We start from the raw sequence: 24,762 nt of genomic DNA, 5'->3' as shown, positions 1-24,762 counted from the left end.
GCATGGATGCAGAGCAGATTCCCTGAGACTAACCAATTGCTTCTTGCAGCCCCACCTCCACCCCTGTGCTCTTCTCCTGACTCTTATGGGGACATGTTAAGTAGGGATACTTCCTTGGGTCGTGGGTGGCAGGAATGGCACCAGGTGGGGTCGACAGGACCTGGATTTGGCATCCTCAGTACATGAGTTCTGGCTAGGAAAGAACTGAGAGCCAAGACCCAAACAATAAGAGAACACTTATTTATAAAATCACAGAGATGGAAGAAGTAATTCCTAGAAGAAATGGGCTTAGGAAACAAGTTATAGAGGCAAAGGAAAGGCCCTTGGAGCTTGAGAGTGAGGACGGTAATGGTAACGCCCTGGAGGGAGGAGAAAGGGAGTAAGGAAAAGGCGCTGGCGTGCTCCCCAGGGAGAGAGCACTGGGTCCTCGCCCTAAGGTTTTAAGGTGGGAGATTTTAGGGGAGGTTTCAGGGGAAGATTTCAACAGAATATTCTGCAGCCTTCCAGGTGTGCCCTTTCAGGGTCGGGGTCTCCCCTGATTGACTGGTTGGCACCAGGGCAGGGGGTATTATCCAATGCAGCTGGTCCTGAGGCAGCCATGGGGTCGCTCATCTGGTTTTGCTGCTTTTCTGGGCCTGGAGCTGAAATATAACTGAGACCTAGATGTTATCTCCAGGGCGGAAAGGTCAGGGGTCCAAACAGCAAGACCTGCGATATGCTAGGGGAGGAAAGGCCACCCTGGGGTTGAGGTCCCACCCTACATTTGTCCTTTGCTAGGCACCTGAGGCTTTCCACCCTGGTGACCTGGTGACCCATCGTCCTTGCTCTGCTCATGTCTGTCCCACTGCCTACCACACTTGGGCCTCCCAGCCTCCAGGGTCCCTGACGCAAGTCCTCTCAGGGCACGGGAACCAGCTGGTTGTTGACTGCCTCTGTGGGGGGTGGGGAGTGTGTGTGTGTGTGTGTGTGTGTGTGTGAGGGGCTGGACCAGAAGCACCGGGTGGGCTGGCCTAGGCCACTTCCTCTCTTTGTTGTCCCCAGCTTTCTTTTCCTTCTGAGACGTCACTCGAAGCAGTTTCTGGAATCACTGGCAGAGGCTGAACCTGCCCACTGCCAAGATGATCCTGACACTGCTGCTCAGCCTTGGGGGGGCCCTAGGCTGGGGGCTGCTGGGGACCTTGGCCCAGGCGCCTGGTACTAGGCTGCCTGGGGTCTGGAGGGCAGAGGCTGAGGACGTCGGCAGGGAACCCATCAGACTACGGTAAGGAGGAGCCTGGGCCTTGGGGGAGAGCCTGGCGCAGGTCTGAGTCCCAGCTCAGCCAGAGCAGGGGCTCTCTGGACTTTAGTTACTCATCTGTGAAATGGGCTAATGTTATCTATAGGCTGGGCAGTTGTGAGGCTGAACGAGGTGCTAGGTGCCAGGATCCCCTTCAAGAGGCTGCCCCCAGCCAGCCTGGACTGCCCACCGGGGAAATTCCATCTGACCTGTGTCAGGGAAGGGGCCTGGGGGCTGGGCGAGGCTGCAGCACTCCCAGCATGGGGTGCTGAGGGGCTGTGGTTCCAGAATTTTCCAGCTGGCCTGGCCGTGGCTCCTGTTCTTTGAAGTCAGTCAGTTCTGAAAGCTGAGTCCAGGTAAGGCTGGTCCATAAGCCATAAAGGACAGAGGCTCCTGGGGACTGGCTTTTGGTCTGAGTGCCCAGGGGGTAGTGTGTGTCCTCAGCTGGCTCTGAGAGCAACAGTGATGGGAGAGGGTGCTCTACCCCATCTCCAGAGCAGACAGAGGTGTGGCATCCAGTGGAGCGGTCTGGCTACTGGACCAGGACATTGTTTTCCAGCCTTTCACTTACCCAGGGCCAGGGCCCCTCCTGCTGATAAGGTGCCAGGCCCATGGATCCCTCCTCAGGGTACCCCACAGTTCTCATCTGGTGCTGTTTACTGGCCGGGCAACTTGCCAAGTGTTATCTCAGTTAATCCTCTCAAGAGCCCCAGTTACAGAGGAGGAGTCTGAGGCTCAGAAGGGCTAAGCAGCTGGCCCAAGGTCACACAGCTTAGGAGAGCCTGAACCAGGACCTGAGCCTGACTCTGGAGTTCATGCTCTGGTCCCTGGTACTCAAAGGCAAACCTGGCCCCAGATGTGCCTAATCTCCCACTCACTGCTCCCCTCCCCAACTTGATTGAGGGCATTTCTATGGATTTGGAGAGTGAGACCAGCTCACACCTGCCCAGTCTCCCACCCGGCTCGAATCTGCCCAGGACAGTTCACACAGCCCTCGACTCTTCATGGTAAATGAAGCAAATTCGATTAGCAGGAGGCCAAAGGGTGAGAGTGAACCAGTGCACACTGACCCTCAGTGAGGGAGGGCTGGCCACGTGGGAAGGACTGGCCAGGAGACGGACTAGGGAGGCCCCATTCCTGTCCTGCCCCCGGTTCCTCTCAGGTCTGGGAGGCACAGGGGACTCTTGGTGGGGAACCCAGCCACCTGGCTCTGCTTTGAGGACCAAGCACCACACCTCCCCTCCCCAAAGCCATTCACTCGGTGCCCCTGTCTCTGGGCCTCCTGCTCCTTTAAAAAAATATATGTTTTTATTGATTTCAGAGAGAGGAAGAGAGAGAGATAGAAACATCCATAATGAGAGTCATGGATCGGCTGCCTCCTGCACACCCCCTGCTGGGGATCGAGCCCACAACCCTGCATGTGCCCTGACCCGGAATCGAACCTCGATCTCCTGGATCCTAGACCAATGCTTAACCGCTTGGGACTAGGGCTGGGCCCTCCTGCTCCCTTTGATGAAAGGGCAGATGAGGGACCCTAGAGGATGGGAAGGAAGGAGGAGACACTCCTCTTTCTCCCCAACCTCTGGGCTGTGGAGGGCCTGCGTTCCCTCAGCCCCAGGGAGGGTGAGCCTCTGGACTGCTCGGGGGCTGTCTTGTGGGGCTCACTTGGCTGAGTGGCTCTGTTTTGTGCAGAGAGCGTGTGGATGGGTAAGACGGTACCTTGGCCCAGGAAATCCCAGGCAGGGTCCCAGCCCTAGTCCCAAGGGGCTCCTGGGCGTCCCAGCTGGGTCTTCTTCCCACAACCCAGAAGCTTCAGTTCCCAGCAGCCAAGCCCAGGTCCTCAAGGCCCCGGAGGGGGAGGGGCTGGTGAGAAAGGAAGGAAACACTGCACAGCTTCCGTGGCCGATTGATTCCCATGCTCCTGGGAAGGGAGAGGCAGGAACAGCAGCCTTTCTCCTGCAGCAGGGAGGGGGTACAGCAGGCATTCCTCAGGCAGGGTGCCAGCGCCATCAGCGGTAAGCCTGGTGGGCCCACCACCCCCGGCTGCCAGAGCCAGGCCTCCTGCCCTGCATTTGCCCCTCACACCGGTTTCTGAGGCCAGGGGCCAGGACTGGCCTGGGTCCGAGACCCAAATAAGACCCTTTGCAAGGAGAAGGTTGAACATGTCAATGTAAGAAATCCCCAAACTTGTAGAGAATTTTTATGAGTTTATTTTAGCCAGGAAGCAAAATCTCAACAGATGAGAAAATGCTCCAGAGAACAGCAGTTTTGCAGCTTATTTCATACATTAGAATCGAAGGAGGAGGCTAAGGGGGTGACATGAAATCCATGGGTGGTAAATTGAGGGGGTGGGAAAAAGCAGATTGGGGAAATCTCTGGGATTGGATAAAAAGTACAACAGAGACACTTCTTTTACATTGGTGGACACGGGATAGTTAATAATGAATATTTACAGCAGAGAGATGGTATTTGGGGGAACAAGATGACAATGAGGGGCTCTGTGGTCTCTGCTCCAGTGTGTGTTGGGGGTGCCCTGAGGGGTCTGAAAAGGAGATCACTGACATTCCAAAGGTATGCTGTCTTAGAGCAAAAGGACAGTAGACAGGCTCAGTTAGGTAAAGACTGGCCTTTGTCAGGGAAGCTACAGGCCGGGGATGCCAGGACCACCATGACCTGGCTTTAGTTGGGAATTATTTGTTCAGACCATCCTATGTGGTTACTTCCAGTCTGAGTTCATGGGGCCCACCATGCAGGCCTCCCCGAGCCTGTTGGGCGTAGTATGTGGCCCCATTTTTGTCCACAAACAGCTTGGTACCCAGCGCCAGGTCCAGGGGTGGAGGAAGGATGTGGTTGCTTGCTTCCTAGGTCCTTGGGGACCCCAAGGAGCAGGGCCCAGTGAGCCCAGTGAGCAGTAGTTTAGGATGTGGGCTCCTCAGAGGAAGGACTGACTGACGGAGGGGCCGCTGAGCGCGGCCATCACCACCCTTCTCTCACTTTACCCACCCTTCTCACTTTACATGTTGTGAGGCTTGGGGTGGGGGCTTGCCACCCAGGGCCACACAGCTTCTGAGAGAGAGGGCAGAGCTGGGCCCGCATCTGCTGGGCTGCAAATCCCAGGCGGCCATGTCCCACCTCCCCTGACGTGGGTGGGAGTGGAGAAGGCCCACTCCCAGCATTCGCTCTGGCCCAGCCCCCAGACTCCAGCCCCCAGCCCCCAGCCCCCAGCCTCCAGCCCCCAGGATCAGCTTCCTGACTCCTGCTCAAGGAACAAATGTGATTTTTGCCAGCTGGGTCCGGAGGAGTCATGCATTTCACTGGGGTTCACACAGGATCAGGATGGAGCCCAGGCCTGCAGCTACACCTCCTGCACCCAGTCCTGCTGCCTGAGGCGCAGGGCCGTGGGCACAAACATGGAAGACCCCACTGGCAGGATTCGTGGTAAGAGAAGCCTGGCTCTGGGCTGGCTGCCGTGGGTCAGGCTCCTCTGCCAAGGCCCCTTTCTAGATTGGAGACAACGCCTTGCAAATTCACCCCAGGGGTCTCATTCTGAGCTGCATGCAGGGCCTCAGAGAGCAAGGATGCTGAGAACATGCCCTTCCTCCCCAGGGAGACTTCAGGGCAGCTGGAGGTGGGTTTTACTGGCTAGTTAAGAGGCACTTAAGTGTGTGTGGGGGAGGAGCAGCACATCCATAATTCAGGAGGCTCCAACAGCCTTTTCCCTTCGAGAGGCTCTCTACCTTCCCCATAGCGCAGCCCTTTGCCCCGAGGGGGCCAGAAGTGCAGAATTTCCTCCACTTTTCCAGAACTAGGGGGGTGGGGTGGGTGTGCCTTGCTCAAATGTCACAGGGAGGGGGAGGGGAGGAGAGCCCAGGCCACCCAGCTCCCATTAGAAGCTGTAAGGGGGTCATTCACCTCTCTCCTGCGTGGGACTGGGCCTCAGATAAGGGCCGTGTTGGAGGCCCAGGGCAGCCCAAACACGGCGGGAGGGCCCCCACGTTCATCTCGAGGCTGGTGCCTGCTTCTCCATGGACCCCTGGGAGATGAGGGTGCAGAGACCAGGAGGCAGTGAGAACAATGGGGCACCTCAGCGAGCTGTGCTTGGCGTGGGGGGGGCTCAGAAGGCCAGCAAGAAGCTGCCAAGAGCTGGAGGAAACCAAAGCAAAGGTCAGGAATGTTCCCAGGGCTTCTGGGCCAGCAGCCTGCACAGTGCCAGGGGGATGGGGCTGCCAAGAGTGGGGAGTGTGGGCAGGAAGAATTTTGGCTGCTGGAACCCTTGTGGCAGGTCAGGAGAGAAAGTTCCTGGCAGGAAGGGTGGGCACCATCAGTTCCAGTTCAGGAGCTCTCAGTGGAAAGTTGCAGTCACTCCTGGCAGGCTGGACCAAGCCCAGCATGCCCGGGACCCAGGCCTCCTGGACCCTCCAGACAGCTCAGAGGGTGTGCGAGGAGTGGACTCTGTTCTGAGCAAGTGTTTCTCGACCTTGGGCCTGGTGACATTTGGGACTTGCTGATCCTCTCGTGTGGTGCAAGGGCTGGGCTGTGCGCATGGTAGGGTGTTGAGCAGCATCCTTGGTTTCCACCCCCTAGATGCCATTAGCACCCCTCCCCTCCCAGTTGTGACAACCATAAATGTCTCCAGAGGCTGCCAAATACACCTGGAGGGAAGTCCCCTCTCCCTAGTTGAAAACCGCTAGTTCAGAGAAATGCTTTTTCTAGGGCTGAGCCTGTGTTCCAGGAATTTCCCTGGGGCCCAGGGTGGGGGCTGAGTTTCTGGTCCTTGGAACAGTCTGTGCAGCTCAGGCCAGCATGTTCAGCCCACTGTTTCAGAGTTGGGTGGACATTCTCTGCTTAAAGTCAGGGCCAGCTTCATGGGCATGTGACCTAAGCAGTCTACACAGCACTCAGCCGGCACTCAGAAGAGCCCACACTTGGTTTCATCTCTATTGTTGACGTGCATTTTCATTTTGCACTGTGCCCTACAAATGACATGGTCAGTCTTGTGTAAAATATTTACTGTCTGCCCCTTTTCAGAAAAACTTGGCTGACCCTCTGGGGTAGAGTAAAAAATGCTACGTGTTTGTTGAGACAATCAGAAGCCCCAGGCCTCTCTGGTCCCCAAAGACAATGACTTCCAACTCTTTAAGCGATTCTTTTGGCATCTATTGCTGTATCTCTAGCATGCGTATATGGCTGCTTCTTGGGAAGTAGTATTTTCTGTGATTCAGCTCTCAATCCTACTCTGTACCCCAACCCCAACATGTATGCATGTGCGTATGAGTGCGCACACATAGGCACACACTCAAGGGCACACACTTCCTATCACTTTCCCATACTGAGTGTTTACATTCATATGACTACAAGTGCTACTTAGAATTGATACTTGAAAAAAGCTGTGTATCTTTCTTTCCCCCTGTGCATTTTTGTTTTTCCCTAGAGGAAGCAAAATTATTTTTTCTTTTACTTAGTTTGCTGTGTTTTTGTCACATTTCAAACTCTCAGCCAGTTGCTCACATCAGAACTCACCTTTCACTCGTGTCAGGTGTTGGACCATCTGTTTCTCCTTGGAGACACCTCTGCCAGAGCTGCAGCTGCCCTCCCGTCTGGACCGGGCCTCACCCACTGCCCACGCTTGTCCTGGGCTCTCTCTGCACCGTCTCCCTGGGGACTCCCTACTGGAACGCTTGTGTCCTAATCTGGTGATCTCCTCTTCCTTGGTGTTCTCTCTCTCATGGGTTTTGTTTTGTTTTGTTTTGTTTTGTAGCTCTCTATATTTACTTTCCAAATGATAGTTCTCACTTTGGTAACAAATCAGCAAGATTTTCTGAATTGTTATTACAATCTAGCTTTTTAAACAAGTGATATTTTGAAAAATTGAGGAGTCCTTGCAGCGCTGTCCCGTGCACCAAAAGGCTGCAGGTTCAATTCTTGATCAGGGTTCGATCCCCAGTCAGGGTGTGAACCAGCCTATGTTTCTCTCTCCCATCAATGTTTCTCTTTCTCTCTTTCCCTTCCTCTCTCTAAAATCAATAAGCATATCCTTTGGTGAGGGTAAAAATGTTTTTTGAATTTTATTTTTAAATTATAGTTTATAGCCCGGCCGGCGTGGCTCAGCGGTTGAGCATCGACCTAGGATCCAGGCGATAGGGGTTTGGTTCCTGGTCAGGGCACATGCCCGGGCTGGGGGCTCGATCAATGACTCTCTCATCATTGATGTTTCTGTCTCTCTCTCTCCCCCTCCTTTCCTCTCTCTGAAATCAACAAAGATATGTTTGAAAAAAATTATAGTTTACATTCAGTAATATTTTGTATTAGTTTCAGGTGTACAGCATAGTGGTTAGACAATCATATACTTTACAAAGTGTTACTCCCAATATTTCAAGTACTCACCTGGCACCACACATAGTTATTAATTATAGTGTCATTGACTGTATTTCCTGTGCTGAACCTTACATCCCCACAACTGTTTTATAACCACCCATTCGGACTTCTTGATTCCTTCACCTTTTTCACCCAGTCCCCCAAACCACCCTCCCCTCTGGCAGCCATCAGTCTGTTCTCTGAATCTATGAGTCTTTTTCAATTTTGTTTGTTACTTATTTTGTTCTTTGGATTCCACATATAAGTGAAATCATATGGTATTTTACTTCACTTAGCATAATACCCTCTAGGTTCATTCATGCTGTTGCAGATGATAAGATTTTATTCTTTTTAATGGCCGAGTAATAGTCCTTGTGTGTGTGTGTGTGTGTGTGTGTGTTGTGTGTGTGTATGTACCACCACTTTTTTATTCACTCATCTATTGATGGGCACTTGGGTTGCTTGCGTATCTTGGCTATTGTAAATAACGCTACAATGAACATAGGGGTGCATGTATTCTTTTGAATTAGTGTTTGGGTTTCTTTGGATATATTCCCAGGAGTGAAATTTGCTGGGTCAAAAGGCGACTCCATTTTTAATTTTTTGAGGACCCTCCACACTGCTTTGCACAGTGGCTGCCCCAGTCTGCATTCCCACCAGCAGTGCACCAGGCTCCCCTTTCTGCACATATCACCGATGCCTGTTTGTTGCTCTGTTGATGGAGCCATTCTGACAGGTGTGAGGTGATAGCTCATTGTGGTTTTAATTTGCATTTTTTCTGATGATTAGTGATGTTGAGCATCTTTTCATGTGTCTATTGAGTTGTATGAGTTCTTCATAAATTTTGGATATTAACCCCTTACCAGATGCATCGAATAACTTCTATTCAGTGGGCTGTCTTTTCATTTTGTGGATGGTTTCCTTTGTCGTGCAAAAACTTTTTACTTTGATGTCGTCCCATTTGCTTATTTTTTCTTTTGTTTCCCTTGCCCGAGGAAATGAAAAAAAATTGCTAGGAGGAATTTCAGAGGTTTTACTGCTTCTATTCCTTCTAGGAGCTTTACAGTCTCAGGTCTTACATTTAAGTCTTTAATTCACTTTCTTTAGTTCTTTTTTCTTCTTTTTAATCCTCACCTGAGGACATTTTTAGAAAAACTGATTTTAGAGAGAGGAAGGAAGAGGGGGAGAGAGAAAAATAGCGAAGTGAGAGAAACATCAATTGGTTGCCTCCCACATGCACCCCAACTGGGGACAGAACCCGCAGCCTGGGATGTGCCCTGACTGGGAATGAAACCCACGACCTTCCTGGTGACAGGACGGTGCTGCAACAGCTGAGCCACACCCGCCAGGGCAAGTCGATAATTCACTTTGAGTTTATTATTACACATGGTGCAAGAAAGTGTCTAGTTTCTTTTTTTTTTTTTTTGCAGGTATCTGTCCAATTTTCCCAATACCATTTATTGAATAGGGTCTTCACCCCACTGTACGTTAGGCATGGGCTCGTTCCTGGGCTCTCTATTGTGTGCCAGTTGTTACGTCTCCTCTTTCATTTCTGATTTTATTTATTTGAGGCCTCACTTATATTCTTGATGAGTCTCGTTGAAGGTTTATCAGCTTTATTTATTTCCAGTCTGATCTTTATTATTTTCTTCCTTCTACACACTTTGGACTTTATTTGTTGTTCTTTTTCTAGTTCCTTTAGGTGTAAGGTTAGATTGTTTGAGATTTTTCTTGTTTTTTGAAATATTGCTATGAATTTCCCTCCCAGTACTGCTTTTGTTCTGTCCCATAGATTTGGGATTGATATGTTTTCATTTTTATTTGGTTCAAGGTATCTTTTGATTTCTCTTTTGATCTCATTGTTAGCCCATTAATTGTTTAGTGATATGTTATTTAGCCTCCATGTGTTTGAGTGTTTTTCAGTTTTTTCTTATAATTGATTTCTAGTTTCATACGATTGTAATTAGAGAAGATGCTTGGCATGATTTTAATCTTCTTAAATTAATTGACTTGTTTTATGGCCTAATGTGGTCTATCCTGGAAAATGTTCCATGTCCACTTCAGAAGAATGTATACTCTACTGCTTTGGGATGAAAGGCTTTGAAAATATCAATTAAATCCATCCAGTCTAGTGTGTCATTTAAGGCTGCTATTGCCTTGTTGATTTTCTGTCTGAAAGATCTATCCATTGATGCCAGTGGGGTGTTAAAATGCCCTACTATGACTGTGTTACTGTTGAGCTCTCCCTTTACGTCTATCAAGATTTGCTTTATATATTTAGGTGCTCCTATGTTGGGTGCATAAATGTTTATAAGGGTTATGTCCTCTTGTTAGACCGCTCCCTCTATCTTTATGTAATGTCCTTCTTCGTCTCTTACTATATAGCCTTTGTTTTAAAGTCTAGTTTGTCTGATAATAAGCATTGCTATCCTAGCTTTTTTTGGTTTCCATTTGCATGAAATATATATATATATTTTAGTTTTCAAGGTTTTGTTTACTTGAGTAGTTCGTAGCCATCATCATGTTTGATCCTGAGAGGCAAGCAAGGGAGAAAAAATTCTTGGACTCATTTTAGAGTCTGAGACACTGAGGCTGAAGTGAGATCCTGGAAGGGTCAAGGTCACAGCTAACAGAGAACTCTGAAGCTGCGTGAGGCCATATCTCAGGCCCCAGCGCCCGCCCCATACCACCATGCAGAGAGGTGTGTCCCAGCCTGCGCCCTTCCTAGTCCCCTGGAGAGCCTACCATGCAACAGTGGAGACAGTGGCTCCCTATGCATATACCCACACTAACACACATACCTCCATGCACACAAGTGCAGAACAGGCAACCCAGGCAGAGTCATACGACTTTCTCTGTGGGCACACAGTACACCCACATACGAGCCCCACATGGGACTCAGGTCCAAGCAGAAATGCCTCCTGCAGCTGTGCCCATCATGGCACAGTGGCAGGCCCCTGGGTAGGCCAGGCGGGTATCCATGGCCAGCGTGGCATTCTCACCACTTGGCCCTCTCTGCCTTGATGTCACTCACTAGGTTCTGGGCCAGGCAGATGCCAAAGATCTGGAGGAGGGCAATGCCCACAAAGACCCCGGCCATGATGATCAGGTTGTCCTGCAGCCACTTCTCAAACTGGCCCACACAGCTTTTAGTGTGGATGGAGCCCTGCTGCTCCAGCTCCAGTTTGAGCCTGACATCATAGTCACACTGGGTGTTGAGAACATCTTCCGCAGGGTCCCTAACACAGCAGAAGTCGGGCACCCCACAGCGCTCCTGGCTAGGGTTCAAGTCAGTGCAGTTGAAATAGATATTGAGGTTCCAGTCATTGGGCCCTCAGGCTCCTCAGCAAGACCAGTATTTCTGAGCGAAGTCAATGAGGTTCTGGAAGTCAATGTCGTCCCGCTAGGCCTTAACATTGTTGTTGATGAAGAGGTTGAGCTGGTCTCGTATCCGGTCCTTGAAGACCAAGACCAAGACCCCTGTTGCGAGCTCCAGGAAGAAGATGAGGCTGAGGAACGCTGAGAAAAACTTGAGCAGTAAGGTGTTCTCCCGGAGGGCCCCAATGCAGCCAGAAAAACCCAGCACCGACATGACGCCTCCAACCACTACAAACCGCCACACAGGGTCAAGTCCTCCCAGAGCTGTCAGCACCGGTATGTTGGAGAGAACGCCCTTCTCACCCCAGGCCCGATGGCTAGGAACAGGGCTCCCAACACCCCGAAGACAATGTTGAAGCCAAACTGGAAGTATTTCCCGCAGCAGCCGACCTTGGGTTTCTCGAAGTGCTGGTGCTTGCCGGGCATGGTGAGTGGCTGCCCGCCGGCTCGGGGACCAGAGCCGGGAGGGGGGCCGGGCCCAGCTCTCCGCGGGCAGCCCTGGGCTAGAGCCACTCGGGACCTAGCCCGGCGGCTGCGGCTTCATGGCCAAGGCTACACAGAGCCCATGGAATATATTTTTCCATCCCTTTATTTTCAGTCTGTGTGTATTTTTTTCATTCTGAGGTGGGTCTCTTGTAGACAGCATATATATGGGTCTTGCTTTCTTATCCATTCAGCTACCTTGCTTTTTTTAAAAAACATTTTTTTAATATGTCTTTATTGATTTCAGAGAGAGGAAGGGAGAGGGAGAGAGAGAGAGAGAAACATCAATGATGAGAGAGTCATTGATCGGCTGCCTTCTGCGTGCCCCCCACTGGGGATCGAGCCCTCAACCTGGGCATGTGCCTTGACCAGGAATCGAACTGCAACCTCCTGGATCCTGGGTCATGCTCAACCACTGAGCCACACCCGGCCAGGTGCTACCCTGCCTTTTAATTGGATCACTTAAGTCACTTACATCTAAAGTGATTATTGATAGGTATGTATTTATTGCCTATTCTTTATAATTATGTTTCTCTTTTTTCTTCTTCTAAAAGAAGGCCCTTTAACATTTCCTGTAATACTGGTTTGGTGGTGATGACCTCCTTTAGCTTTTTTTTTGTCTGAGAAGCTTTTTATTTCTCCTTCCATTTTCAATGATAGCCTTGCTGGGTAGAATAATTCTTAGTTACAGGCCCTTGTTTTCCATCACTTTGAATATTTCGTGACAATCCCTTCTGGCCTGCAAAGTTTTTGTTGAAAAATCAGCTGACAGTCGTATGGGAGCTCCCTTGTATGTAACTACCCACTTTGCTTTTGGTGCTTTTAAGAATCTCTATTTGTCTTTAACCTTTGGCATTTAATAATGATGTTTCTTGGTGTGGGTCTCTTTGGGTTCATCTTGTTTGAGACTCTGCACTTCCTGGACTTGTGTCTTTTTCCTTCACCAGGTGAGGGAAGCTTTCAGTAATTATTTCTTCATATAGATCTCAATCCCTTCCTCTCTTTCTTCTCCTTCTGTTATCCCTTTAATGCAAATGTTACATTTGATGTTGTCTCAGAGGTCCCTTAAATTATGCTCATTTTAAAAACAAATTTATTTTATTTTTACCATCATCATTTATCCCTTCTATGCCCTCTTCCACTTCCACCCTCGTTCCCCCTCCATCACCACACTGTTGTCCATGTCCATGAGTTTTCTCTCTTTTTTGCTCAATCCCTTTCCCACTCCCATATTGCTGCTCCCCCCACCTCCCCAAGCTGTTTGCCTGCTCATTTAAAAAAATTATTTTTTCTTTTTGCTGCACTGATTGGGTGTTTTCTGTCAACTTGTCTTCCAAATCACTATTTTAGTCCTCTGCTTCATCTAATGTGCTGTTGATTCTTTCTGGTGTATTCTTCATTTCAGATATTGTGTTCTTCATTTCTGACTTTTTTTTATGGTTTCTATGTCCTTTCTTATGCTTACTATTTGTTGAAGTTCTCACTGAGTTTATCCATTCTTCCTTGTTCCTTGAGCATCCTTATAACCATTGTTTTGAAATGTATATCTGGTAAATTGCTTTCCTCCATTTCATTGAATTCTGTTTCTGGGGATTTCTCCTATTCTTTCATTTGGGGCATGTTTCTTTGTCTTCCCACTTTGGCTGCCTCTCTGTATTTGTTTCTGTGTATTAGGTAGATCTGCTGTGTTCTTGGTATGGTGACCTTATGTAGTAGGTGTTTTGTGGGCCTTAGTGGTGTAGTCTCCCTAATCACCTGAGCTAGGCACTCCAAGAATGTCTCTTGTGTGAGTTATGTGAACCCTCTTGTTGCAGATGCGTCTTGATTGCTGTTGGCCATCTATGGGTAGGGTTGACCCTCAAGCTGGCTGACTGTGAGAACTGAACCCTACCACAATGTATGAGCTGCCGTGTGTGAGCTGAACCTTGAAGTGGAATTCGCTCCAGCATGGTCTGGTGCCTGCCGAGATCTCCCTTTGGGTGTGCCACTTGTGGAGCTAGTTGGGTTGTACTCTGATGTGGTTTGAAGCCCACCACTGGGTGTGTTGGTTCTGGGGCCTCTTGGGAGGGACTCCAGTGCAGATCAATATCAGGCACTGGCTATGACCAGTCCTGGGATACCTGTTTGGAGCTACAAAACGATCCACAGTTTGTGATTGCCTCTGCTTGGCCTACATATGCATGGGAGCGGCCAAGCTGCATACCAAGGCCAGCTTCCACCAGCACCAAGCCCAAGGGCAGGTCAACAAAAGTCCCAAGCATCTCAAGATCCACCTCCAGCTGCTGGCAGCCTGTTAGGCTCAGTCACTGAAAGAGCCCTCTAGTGGTATGCAGTGTGTGTGAGGAACGTTCTCAGTGAGTCACCAGGTTGATACACATTCAAACTGGGTGCCAGTGCTGTGTCTTAGACCACTCGGCAAAAGTTTCAGTGTACACCAAGGCCAGCCACCACCCTCCTGGGGCCTACTGACCTTTGTGGTGGGGCGGGGACTCAGGGAGTCATCAGGGCTTGGCCATCAGAGTTCATCGGCCGTGTGGAGGGAGGGCTGTGCACAGTTACAGTGGTACTGGTCAGGCATGTGAGAGAAAAATGGCCCCTCACCCTAGAACCACACAACTCAGCCTCTCTTTGTGTGTCTCTGACACCCCAAGTCTCCCTGGACCTTCTCAAGAGCCCTCCAAGAAAGTCTGCACCATGAACCCAGGCTGGCCGCAGCCAGCAGGCTCCTCCATAAGCCTCAAGCTTGGCAGGGCAGGGACACAGGGAGTCAGGACGGTGGGGGACTAGTGCATTCCCCCAGGCTATACCATATAGAGGGGAGTGCTTGACCCAGGAAACACAGCATCTGTGGGTGGTGTGGGAGAGGGACTAAGCACAGGGACCCTGGTGGCTGTCCCTTCAGCCCTCTCTCCAGAGCCACACAGCCCAGTCTTTCCCTGTATGACTCCAGTCTGCTCTGAGCCACTTTCCCTCTGCCAGAGCCCAGGGTAAGTGGCCACAAACAAGATTTTTGGCCACTTTAAGAGGGCACCTGAGTTATTAGCTGACTCAGTCTCTCCTTGGTGGAATCCCTGATTTTCACAGCCAGATGTTATGTGGGCTCCTCTTCCTGGCTCTGGTGCTCCAGGCTGAAGAAACCACTCACTCTTCAGGGGAACCTTTGCAGCTGAGATATCCCTTCAGGTTCTCAACTGCCACAGGTGGGTGTGGGGCCAGGCTTTTTCATGTCTCCTCCCTTCCTAACAGTCTCAATGTAGCTTCTCTATAAATTCTTGGTTATAAGAGTTCTATTCAGCTAGTCTCAGTTGGTTATTCTATTGTTCTATGATTTATCTGTAATTCTGGTTTGGTCCTGGGAGGAGGTGAGTGTAACTTCTCCCTATTCTGTCATCATCTTTGATCTTCCCTTTCTCTTTTTGGTGGAATCTTCTGGCGCAGAGGTACTTAGTCCTGGGCAGTGCCTTAGAATGACTTCGAGAGCTTGAAAATACTGATGCCCAGGCCCCAACCCCAGAGAATCTCATTTAACTGGCCTGGGGTGGGGCCTGAAGCTCTTATTTTTAAAGTGCCATTCTATGGCTTTGATGTGAAGATTTGGTGGCAAGATTGAGAATCACTGCTCTAGTAGCTCCCAGACGAGAGGTGCTGGGGGGAAAATGCTTTGAAACCTGGCACGTTGAAATGTTGTTGTGCTGTCAGAGTGGCCCAGTTGGTTGAGCATTGTCCTGTCCACCGAAAGGTTGCTGGTTCGAGTCCCGGTCAGGGTGCGTACCCGAGTTGCAGGTAGACCCCTGGGGAGGGCACGTGTGGAAGGCACCGGATCAATGTTTCTCTCTGAATCGGTGTTTCTCTCTCTCTCCCTCTCTCCCCCTTCTGCTCTCGAAGCACGTTCTCGAGTGAGGATTATAAAAAGAAAATTATTCTGCCCTCCTTACCTTGATTGACAGGCTGGGTATTGGATTCTAAATTGGAAATAGTTTTTCTCCAGTATTTTGAAGGCAATTCTCCACTATGTTCTAGTTTCCAGTATTGCTGCCAAGAGGATAAAGGCCATTCTAATTAGCAGTGTGTGTGGGGGTGTGTGGTGTGTGTGTGTGTAGGGGGGTGTGAGTGTGTGTGTGTGTGGGGGGTGTGTGTGTGTGTGAGTGTGTGTGTATGTGTGTGAGTGTGTGTGGGGTGTGTGTGTAGGGGGATGTGAGTGTGTGTGAGTGTGTGGGTGTGAGTGTGTGTGGGGGGTGTGTGTGTGGGGTGTGTGTGTGAGTATATGTGTGTGGGGGGTGTGTGTGGGGTGTGTGGGTGTGTGGGGGGGTGTGGGTGTGGGTGTGTGTCTGTCTGTCTTGGTTTTTCTCTCTGGAAAATGTAAACTCATTTTCATTCCCAGAGTTATAAAATGTCATGATAATGTGCTTGGATGTCAGTTTATTTTCATTGCATTGTGGGTAATTTGTGGCCTCTTTGAATCTAAAGATCCAAGACCTTCACTTGTGAAATTATATATATATCTCTTGACAATTTCCTCCTGTTCTCTATTTCTGAAACACCTACTGTTTGGATGTTGGATTTCTAACACTGCTCCTCTGTTTTTTTAAAATCTTTTTCTTCTACTTTTTTTTTTTTTAACATATTTTTATTGATTTCAGAGAGAGGAAAGGAGGAGGAGAGAGAGAGAGAGAAACATCAATGATGAGTCATTGATTGGCTGCCTAGCCGGCAACCCGGGCATGTGCCCTGACCGGGAATCAAACCCCGGTCTCCTGGATCCTAGGTCGACGCTCAACCGCTGAGCCACACCCAGCCAGGCTCTTCTACTTTCTATCTCTCTCTTTGCTCTTCTTTTAGGGAAATTTCTTTAACTTTACCCTGATATATATATATATGATATATATATGTGATATATATATATCTCCTCACTTGAGAATATTTATTGATTTTTAGTGAAAGAGAGAAAGAGAAACATCAAACTGATTGGTTGCCTCCAGTACATGCCCCAAAATAGATACGGTCACTTAGTCCGCCTCAATCCCTCCTCTCCGCCCCCACCCCCGCAGCGCCATCCCTGTGTGACAGTGCCTAATGGCCCCAGGACAGAGATCAGCTCCAGAGAGTAAAGGCCCAGCCCCAACAGCCACTCCATCTCCAAGGTCCCTGAACACTGCTTCCTAATATCTCACAAATGGGGCCATTTCTCTCCATAGCTACCGCCCCCATCCAGTGCACACTGCCACTGTCTCTGACCTAGATCCTGACACAACCACTTAGGTCTTGCCCTCTCCTGTCCTTTCTGCACCCACGAAGGAGTGAGGTGGCTTTCATGTCACTTCCCTGCTTAAACCCCTCCATGATTTCTCATGCCTTCAAGGCATAGCTCTGCACTTCAGCTCACACTCAAGGCCTCCACAATTTGGCTTTTTACCTCCGTAGCCTCTCTTAAGTAGCCCCTTCCCCCCTCACCCCTCTGCACCTCTGTGGGGACACACACCTCTGTCACAGCTCTTGGTGCTTCACTTCACTTCTCTGTGTAAGATGCAGCCCAACTACCACCTCATTCTGATAGTCTTCCCAGGTCACAGCACCTGTCACCCATCTAAGATTGCCCGCTCTCCCTTAGGACCCTGAAGGGAAGGTCTGCACTTAACATATCGGCACTGAGTGCTGCTGAGCTTGAGCCCAGAACCTGGTACCCAAGAGGTGCTGAGCTGCACGGAGCCTTGGAGGTCATTACCACTTGCAACTCTGGAGAGCTCTGCTCTGGGAGCTGACTGCAGGGGGAGGGCCTTCTATTGAGCCCCTCAAGTCTGCCAGCGGGTCAGTGAGCTCAGGCTCTGTCAGCAGTGAGCATCTCCCCACTCTCGGACAGGAGGGCTGCCTCCTGGTACTCAGGAAGCTGAGCATGCCCCCCAACCACCCTGTTGGACTTCAGTGTGGGTGGCTTTTCCCAGAGAAGGGACTGCTTGGCCAGCTGCCTTCCCCTATAACTATTTGAAAGTCTATTTCCATAATGGCCATAATAGGGCCTGACTAGGGAGCAAGTGCCCTTCCTGTGGCCAGGTCCCTGGTGAAGAAAGCTGAGTGGTGACGGGGGAGGGACAGTGCTGCAGCGTCCATCAAGCCCTTGTCAGGAGCCAGGCACTGAACTTCTCTGCCCACTTGGAGGAGGGTATCACAATGGAGAATGGAAGCTCTCTAAGTGTCTTGTCCAAGGTCACACAACCAGAAAGTGTGAAGTTCAAACCCAGGACTCTTCAGGCCCAGCGGCACCATGCTGCCTGCGGGGCACTGGGAGAAAGTTAGAGTCCTTCCTGCCTCTGTGGGTGATTCTGCTGTGTGACTCTGGGGGCTCCTCAGCCTCTCTGTATTGGCCCTGGGGAAGCTTCCTGACAGGTGCCCTTGGGGGCTTGGGGAGCTCTTGCTCTGGAGCCCTTCTTAGGCCAGTGGGCTTTGGAGTCCATGGCACTGGGTAGAGCGGGCAGCAGGGCTGGAGCCCCAGCACTGGCACTCCTCGTGACCTCTCGGAAGGGTTGTGGGGTGCCTGGGCATGGCTCAGCAGCCCTCTCCTCTGGTTTGATTTTTCCAGTAACTGGTGCCCCTACCAGAAGTCCAGGCTGGTCACCTTTGTAGCCACTTGCAAAACAGAGAAATTCCTTCTTCACGCGCAGCAGCCGTGTCCCCAGGGAGCTGTGGACTGCCAGAAAGGCAAAGTCATGTGAGTCGGGCAGGCTGGGGTATCCCTCAGGCCAGCTCCTGCACTGGCTCACTTGGAATCACTGAGCTGCTTCTCTTTCTCCAGGTACCGCGTGGCCCACAAGCCGGTGTACCAGGTCAAGCAGAAGGTGCTGGCCTCTGTGGCCTGGAGGTGCTGCCCGGGCTTTGCTGGCTCTGACTGCCAGCACCATGGTAGGGCTCCCTGTGGTCACCTCCTGCTTCAACCTCGGACCCCAGAGGTCATGCAACTCTTCTGACCTCTTGGGTCAATATCTGATGCTTCCTCTCCGCAGATCCCAGTGCGACCCCTGAGCCTGAAGATCCAGGCGATGGCCTCCAGGAGCACTGGGATGGGCCCATTGGCTTGGAACCAGGTATGCTGCTCTCCTGGAAGCTGCACGAGGGGCAGGCAGGCAGAGGGAACCCATGTGTCCAGGCCCTTTCTCCTCTGATGAGGCAGTGCCATTTCAGGAAACCTTTGCTCCCAGAACCAGCAGGGCCCCCCTGTGGCTCTGCATCACCCTACACCACACCCAGGGCCAGGTTCGCAGGGCCCAGCGGCGATCCACCTGCTGCCAAAGCACATGCACCCTTTTCCTCGACCCCACTCTCTAGGAAGGATGGCATCACCTGGCACCTGCCTTGCCCCTGACCTGCACCAGCTCCCATGGCCTGGAAGAAACCTTCCAACCCCTGCCCCTCAACCAGGGACAAGCCATGCTGCCCCTGTTCCTGAGTCGGCATAGGAGAACCACCAAGAGACCCTACTTGTTGGGCCTCTCAAGGCTGGGCCAAGGTTGGGGGCGAATGTGCTTCGTCATGTGCTGAACGCCATCTATTGACAGGGCCGCCTAGAGTAATGTCAAGAGGCCATGACCATGTGGCTGAGGAGGGAAACGTGCCATGACTGACTAGTCATGTCTGCTGTGGGTGTGGGCAGCCGGGGGAGGGATCACTTACCAGGTATTTGCCTTTCTGGGGCTAAAGGCTTCTAAGCTGCTGCTCAGAGGACATCAGCAGACACCCCTCTGCTCTCAACCCTGAAATCTCTGTACTTATGATCTGCCCAGGCCTGGAGAGTTAGCCCTCAATACTTATTTCTCATGTGTCCTCAGGCCACCCGGCTGCTGAGACCAACAACATCATGGTGCGGCAGGAACGCCTGCTGAGAGACGTCCAGAATGACATTCACCACATGGCAGAGAGCCTCCCAGGCCTGGGGAAGGCCCCAGCAAGCAACCTCACAGCTGCCTCGACTGATGCAAATCAGGCGGAGCCTGGTGAGTGGCAGGCTCCAGGGGCTGGGGAGAACCTGGTTATACCCAAGGGGGTGAGTAGGAGGGGAAGCAGGAAGGCCTCCACCTCAGAGGACCTCCCTCTGGCCCCCACCTGGGGAGGGTGTCTGCTCCAACAGCTTTGTGTCAAAGCATGCATCTGTTGCAGAGTTTCCTGTCAGATCCTTGGAGCATTTCAGCCCCATTTGGAGTGGCTTTAACCAAAGCCTGCACAGCCTCTTCGAGGCCATCAGAAACCTATCTCTTGATGTGGAGGCCAACCGACAGGCCATCAGGATGGTCCAGGACAGCACCGTGCCCAGGGCTGACTTCCAGGAGCTCAGTGCCAAATTTGAGACCAAGGTCCAGGAGAACACCCAGAGAGTGGGCCAGCTGCAGCAGGACGTGCGGGACCGCCTGCACACCCAGCACCTTTCCCTGAACCGCTCCCTCTCTGAGGTCCAGGCCAATGTGGACACCAAGCTGAAGAGGCTCCTTAAGGCCCAGGAACAGCTGGGGTCCAACGGCAGCCTGGTGGCGGCAGGGGCAGGCGCAGGCGCAGGGGCAAGGCCCGAGCCAGAGAGCCTGCAGGCCAGGCTGAGCCAGCTGCAGAGGAACCTCTCAGCGCTGCACCTGGCCAACAGCCACAGGGACGAGGCCCTGCAGAGCACCCTGGCGGACATGAAGGCCACCCTGGCCCAGCACGTGGATGAGATCAAGGAGCTGTACGCCGAGTCCGACGAGAACTTTGAGCAGATCAGCAAGGTGGAGCAGCGCATGGAGAAGCTGCAGGGGCACCAGCAGGAGCTCCGCGAGCTGCGGGTCCTCCTGATGGAGAGGTCGCTGGTCATGGAGGAGAGCAAGGTGGAGACCGACCGGCAGCTCCTGGAGCTCAACCTCACCCTCCAGCACCTGCAGGGCGGCCACGCTGACCTCATCAAGTACGTGGAGGACTGCAACTGCCAGCAGCTGTCCCCGGGCCTGGACGCGCTGCCGGACGGCCAGGGGAACGCCACGCGCGCCGGCCCCGCGCCCGAGCCCCGCGCGGGCCCCGACCTGCCGCGCGGGGCCGACGGCTCTCTGCGGGCCCTGAACCGCACGGTGGCGGCCGTGTGGCGGGCGCTGGACGAGCAGCGCGCGGAGGCCCAGCAGGCGCGCGGCGAGCGGGCCCGGCTGCGGACGCAGCTGCAGGCGCTGCGCGCGGAGGCGGGTGCGCTGGGCGCGGAGGCGGGCGCGCTGCGCGGGGCCGTGGGCCGGCTGCGCGACTCGTTCGCGGCGCTGCTGCAGGACGCGCTGCGGCACGAGGCGCTGCTGGCCGCGCTCTTCGGCGAGGAGCTGCTGGCCGAGGAGGCGCCCGGCCCGCTGCCCCTGCGCTACGAGCAGATCCGCGCCGGCCTGCGCGACGCGGCCGCGGGGCTGCGCGACCAGGCGCTCGGCTGGGCCGAGCTGGCCGCCAGGGTGGCGGCCCTGGAGCGGGCGGCGGGCGCCGCGGGCCCCGAGGCGGAGCGGCTGGGGCGGTGCTGCGCCGGCCCCGCCTCCGCGCTCAACCGCTCCCTGGAGGGCGTGCGCGCGGCCGCCGCCGCCACGCAGCGCGCCCTGGAGCAGCACCTGCGGCTCTTCCACGGCCTCTTCGGGAACTTCCACGGGCTCGTGGCGGCCAACGTCAGCCTGGACCTGGGCCGGCTGGCCGTGCTGGGCGGCAAAGGGAAGAAGCGGCAAGGCCTGGAAGCCTCCCGGCGCAGGGACACGCGGCGCGCGGCGCCTCTGGGCGGCGCCCACGTCGAAGGGCCCGTGCTCGGCGCCCTGGGAGCCGCGCCCCACGGGGCAGGTGAGTCCCTGGGCCAGGGGACTGGGCCCGCCGGGAGGAAGGGGCGTCCGCAAGCTCTTCTGCCCCAGGGGCAGCCGGGGAAGAAGGGGCGGCGCCGACCACCCTCGCGCGACTCACCTGCCCGCGGAGGGGCGCCTTCAGCTCGCTGGCACCAGCCCTGGGCGAGCAGCAGAGCCCCTCCATCTGAGGCTGGCAGACGCAGACACGCAGGGCCGCTGCGGGCCCCGCTGACCACGGGCAAGGAGGGGGCCCGCCGTCCTTTCTTCTGTGCCACACCTCGAATCCCTCCCCCTGGGCCCTTCACCTCCCCACTCCACTCCCCAGGGTGTGGGTGGAGCTAGTGTCACTTGCCATGGGCCCTGAAAGGAGCTCATTCTGCTGATAGTTGGCCAGTCCTGCCCTGTGCTAGGTCCCCTGCAATGGCCTTCTTGGGCTTTGTCACAGCAGCTCAGTGATGCATTGTCACTGCCATCTCACCTGAAACTGAGGCTCCATCAGGGCAAGTGTCCTGCTCACACGGCTGGTGAGAGGCTCGGAGCCCTGAACCCAGTCCAGCTGTCTCTAGGGTGCTGGCGCTTGCCCTGTGTGGCTGGTCCCTGTAGGGCCCTAGGGACCTGGGCCTGAGAGCCTGGTTCTGAGGCTGAAGCAAGGTGCAGCCAGCCTTCCCATGTTCTCCTTGAGTGTGGCCCTGGGAAGGGGACCACTAAGCTCTGTGCTTCAAGTGACCCTCCCCTGCCAGAGGCTGGCCTTGGGGCTATGGCCACCTTCTCACCCAGACATGGGGCTAGATAAAAGGCCACCGTCTGGGCAGTCTGTACTCTGCCCTATCCTGGCATATTGGGACATCTGAGGCCTCGCTGAACCTCCCACCCCAGGCCTGCTCCCACTGACCCTCCACTATGGCCTGGAGACCTGTGTCTCCCTGGTGGCAGTGGACAGAGCACAGGCTCCATTACCACTTGTCTGTTTCTCCCTCTGAAAAATGGGAGAATCATACCAAGGGTCGTTATGAAGACAAACAGATACTTTTACCAAATAGCACAAGGCTTAACATTTAGTAGAAACCAGCTGGCATTTTCCTGTTTTCCCAGCATTTTCTGGACTGAAGCTGTGTCCACCTACACTAACTCTTCCATCTTTATTCCACTTGTGAGTGTCAAGGCCTTATTGTCTGATGGTTTAGGAATCTGAATTTACCACTACAGTATTTCGCTTAAAAAAATTTCCCTTAAAATTAAAAATAAAAATTGCAGGAAGGCCATAGGGCTTGAATTTGTACCCTGCAGGGAAGCCCAGTCTCAGTTTGCCTGCTAGCAAATCTGGAAGCACCACCTTCCCTCCTCCTGAGGGCACGTGGTGCCCACTGGCTGGGGGAGGCTCCGGCGGCAGCTCCCCGGCAGGCTGGCTGGGGCAGGTGCAGGGCACCAGGTAGCGGCAGAGGGCGTTCTAGGCCGGCCAGCCTTAGGCTGGGCCAGCGCCCCACCTCCCGGGCGCTGAGAGAGCTGCAGGGCCAGCTGCAGGTCTTTGATGTGAGGGATCTTACACAAATGGGAAAGATCTTCTGAACTTTAATTCTCAGAAATCTGCCAGAACTAGAGGACAGCAAAGTTTTGTCATTCACAGGCTGTTGCTGGGCCGGGAGTGAAAGGGCTGGGGCTGCAGATGTGTTCCTCTTTTAGGCCTTGGTTTCATCCGAGGAATGGGGTGGGGTGGGGCGGAGAAAACATCAAGTGTTGAGGGAGCATCTGGGGAGCGCGACCTCACCAGTGCCAAGGCCAGTGTCGTGGCTGGAACCCCAGTGGGACTCGGGAGCATCCTGGCCAGGCGGCCAGCCTTACCCCCTCCCCTGTACCTTCCCCTCCTGCACAGGGGCAGTGGTGTGGGAGTGGCAGACCTGGGTGCTGTCCCTGCCTGCCACTGACCAGCCTCAGCCAGGGGTACTCACGTCTCAAGGATGTTGGAAGGAAAGGGGATCAAACAAGAAAGTGTTTTTTACAAAAGTTCACTAGTAGAGACAGCAGACTTGTGTTTTTCTTTCTCTCAAGTAGTGAAATACTAAGAATTGGCTACTTAGCTCCCACTCTCTGAGATACATAGCTGCTGGGAATGTCCAGGTTATATAGCAATAGTGACCTATTATTTATAATCTCAATGAGGTGAGGAAGGCAGGTCTCATAGAGTTAATTTCCCTTCCAAGGGAGTGAGTCACTGAGCACTTGCCTCCTGCGTTCCAGGGTCCCCCGTGGCCTTCTATGCCAGCTCTGCAGGAGGGGTGGCCGCCCTGCAGACAGTGAAGTTCAACACCACTCACGTCAACACTGGCGGCAGCTACTTCCCTGAAGATGGCTACTTCCGAGCCCCTGAGCGAGGGGTCTACCTCTTTGCAGTGAGCGTTGAATTTGGCCCAGGGCCAGGCACCGGGCAGCTGGTGTTTGGAGGCCACCATCGGACCCAGGTCTGCGCCGCTGAGGAGCGGAGGAGTGGAAGCACAGCAGCCACCTTCGCTATGGCCGAGCTCCAAAAGGGTGAGAGAGTGTGGTTCGAGTTAACCCAGGGATCGGTAATAAAGAGAAGCCCGCCAGGCACTGCATTCGGGGGTTTCCTGCTGTTCAAGACTTGAACACTGGGCTCAGCTGCCCCGGCTTGTGGACTTGCCCAGCTCTCCTTGCCCTGGGGCTCTGACTGGGGTTGGTTTGGAGACCATCCAAGCTGGTCTAGCTCTGCAAAGACAGAGGGCCCCCCTCTAGGCACACTGGGTTGGGTATTTCTACGGTGAGGGGCTGGCTGCTGCTCTCTGGGCTAGACGTGGGCGGGGAGTGTGCAGCTGGGCTTGCTGTGCCTTGCGGTCCAAGGCAGTGCAGCTGGGACCCCAGCTCTGACCACCCTGACTTCTCCAGCATCCTTGGTGTTTTGTTCCTCCTGTGGTTGAAAACTCCTGTACAACACTCACCCTCTCTCCAGCTTCTGCACATCCCTATCTTACGACAGAAAGTCATTCTTTTCCAGGAAGCATTTGTTTAGGACAGAAATATGGGAAACCAGTCTCCAGTCACTGCAGGGCAGGAGAAAACCAACCTGTTTGGTCTCTGTCAGTTGGAAACAGAAATTGTCAGTTGGTCGGGTGTTAGGCCTTAGTCCCAGTCCTCCCTTGAGTTCACCTGTGGCGTTACCTTAACTTCTTTCTCTCCTTGCCTCACCCAGGACAAAGGCCAGCACAGGCCAAGCGCGAGCTAAAATGTGCCTGGTTCCACCTTTTTACTTCCTCTTGAGGCTAGGCCACCCTAATTCTTATTAGCATCTCCACCAGGAAGGGAGCGGAGAGAGGAGGGAGGGAGACCGTAGCATCTCCCTTGTCTTCCTCACCCTGTAATAAAGCAGTGTCCTCCCAAGCTCTGCCTGGTTTACTGAGGGAGGAGATGTGGGGAAGGGGTGGGGACGTGGGACAAAATAAAACTATTTGCGATAAA

The 24,762-nt window shown here is 53.2% G+C and overlaps 1 protein-coding gene and 1 pseudogene across 1 annotated transcript; one reads left to right on the top strand and one right to left on the bottom strand.

The window, feature by feature from the left end:
- Positions 1 to 1,079: 1,079 nt before the first annotated feature.
- MMRN2 (multimerin 2) lies at positions 1,080 to 24,762 on the top strand. Its single transcript, XM_087824101.1, has 7 exons — positions 1,080 to 1,261; positions 18,066 to 18,194; positions 18,279 to 18,385; positions 18,487 to 18,567; positions 19,309 to 19,473; positions 19,637 to 21,295; positions 23,530 to 24,762. Exons 1-7 carry the CDS (start codon positions 1,119 to 1,121, stop codon positions 23,913 to 23,915), a joined length of 2,670 nt encoding a protein of 889 aa, XP_087680227.1. The 5' UTR covers positions 1,080 to 1,118; the 3' UTR covers positions 23,916 to 24,762.
- Positions 10,125 to 11,434, bottom strand: LOC107538468 (tetraspanin-17-like; annotated as a pseudogene).

Source organism: Miniopterus natalensis, chromosome 14, assembly GCF_054644295.1.
Source record: "Miniopterus natalensis isolate mMinNat1 chromosome 14, mMinNat1.hap1, whole genome shotgun sequence".
Lineage (NCBI taxonomy): Eukaryota > Metazoa > Chordata > Mammalia > Chiroptera > Miniopteridae > Miniopterus > Miniopterus natalensis.
This window is presented reverse-complemented; position numbering and strand designations above follow the sequence as displayed.

Excerpts from the sequence above, each read along its gene's own strand:
- MMRN2 (XM_087824101.1), top strand. The coding sequence starts at position 1,119 with ATGATCCTGACACTGCTGCTCAGCCTTGGGGGGGCCCTAGGCTGGGGG. Across the intron at positions 18,386-18,486 it reads CTCTGACTGCCAGCACCATG|ATCCCAGTGCGACCCCTGAG; the intron begins GTAGGGCTCCCT and ends TCCTCTCCGCAG. Across the intron at positions 18,568-19,308 it reads GCCCATTGGCTTGGAACCAG|GCCACCCGGCTGCTGAGACC; the intron begins GTATGCTGCTCT and ends ATGTGTCCTCAG.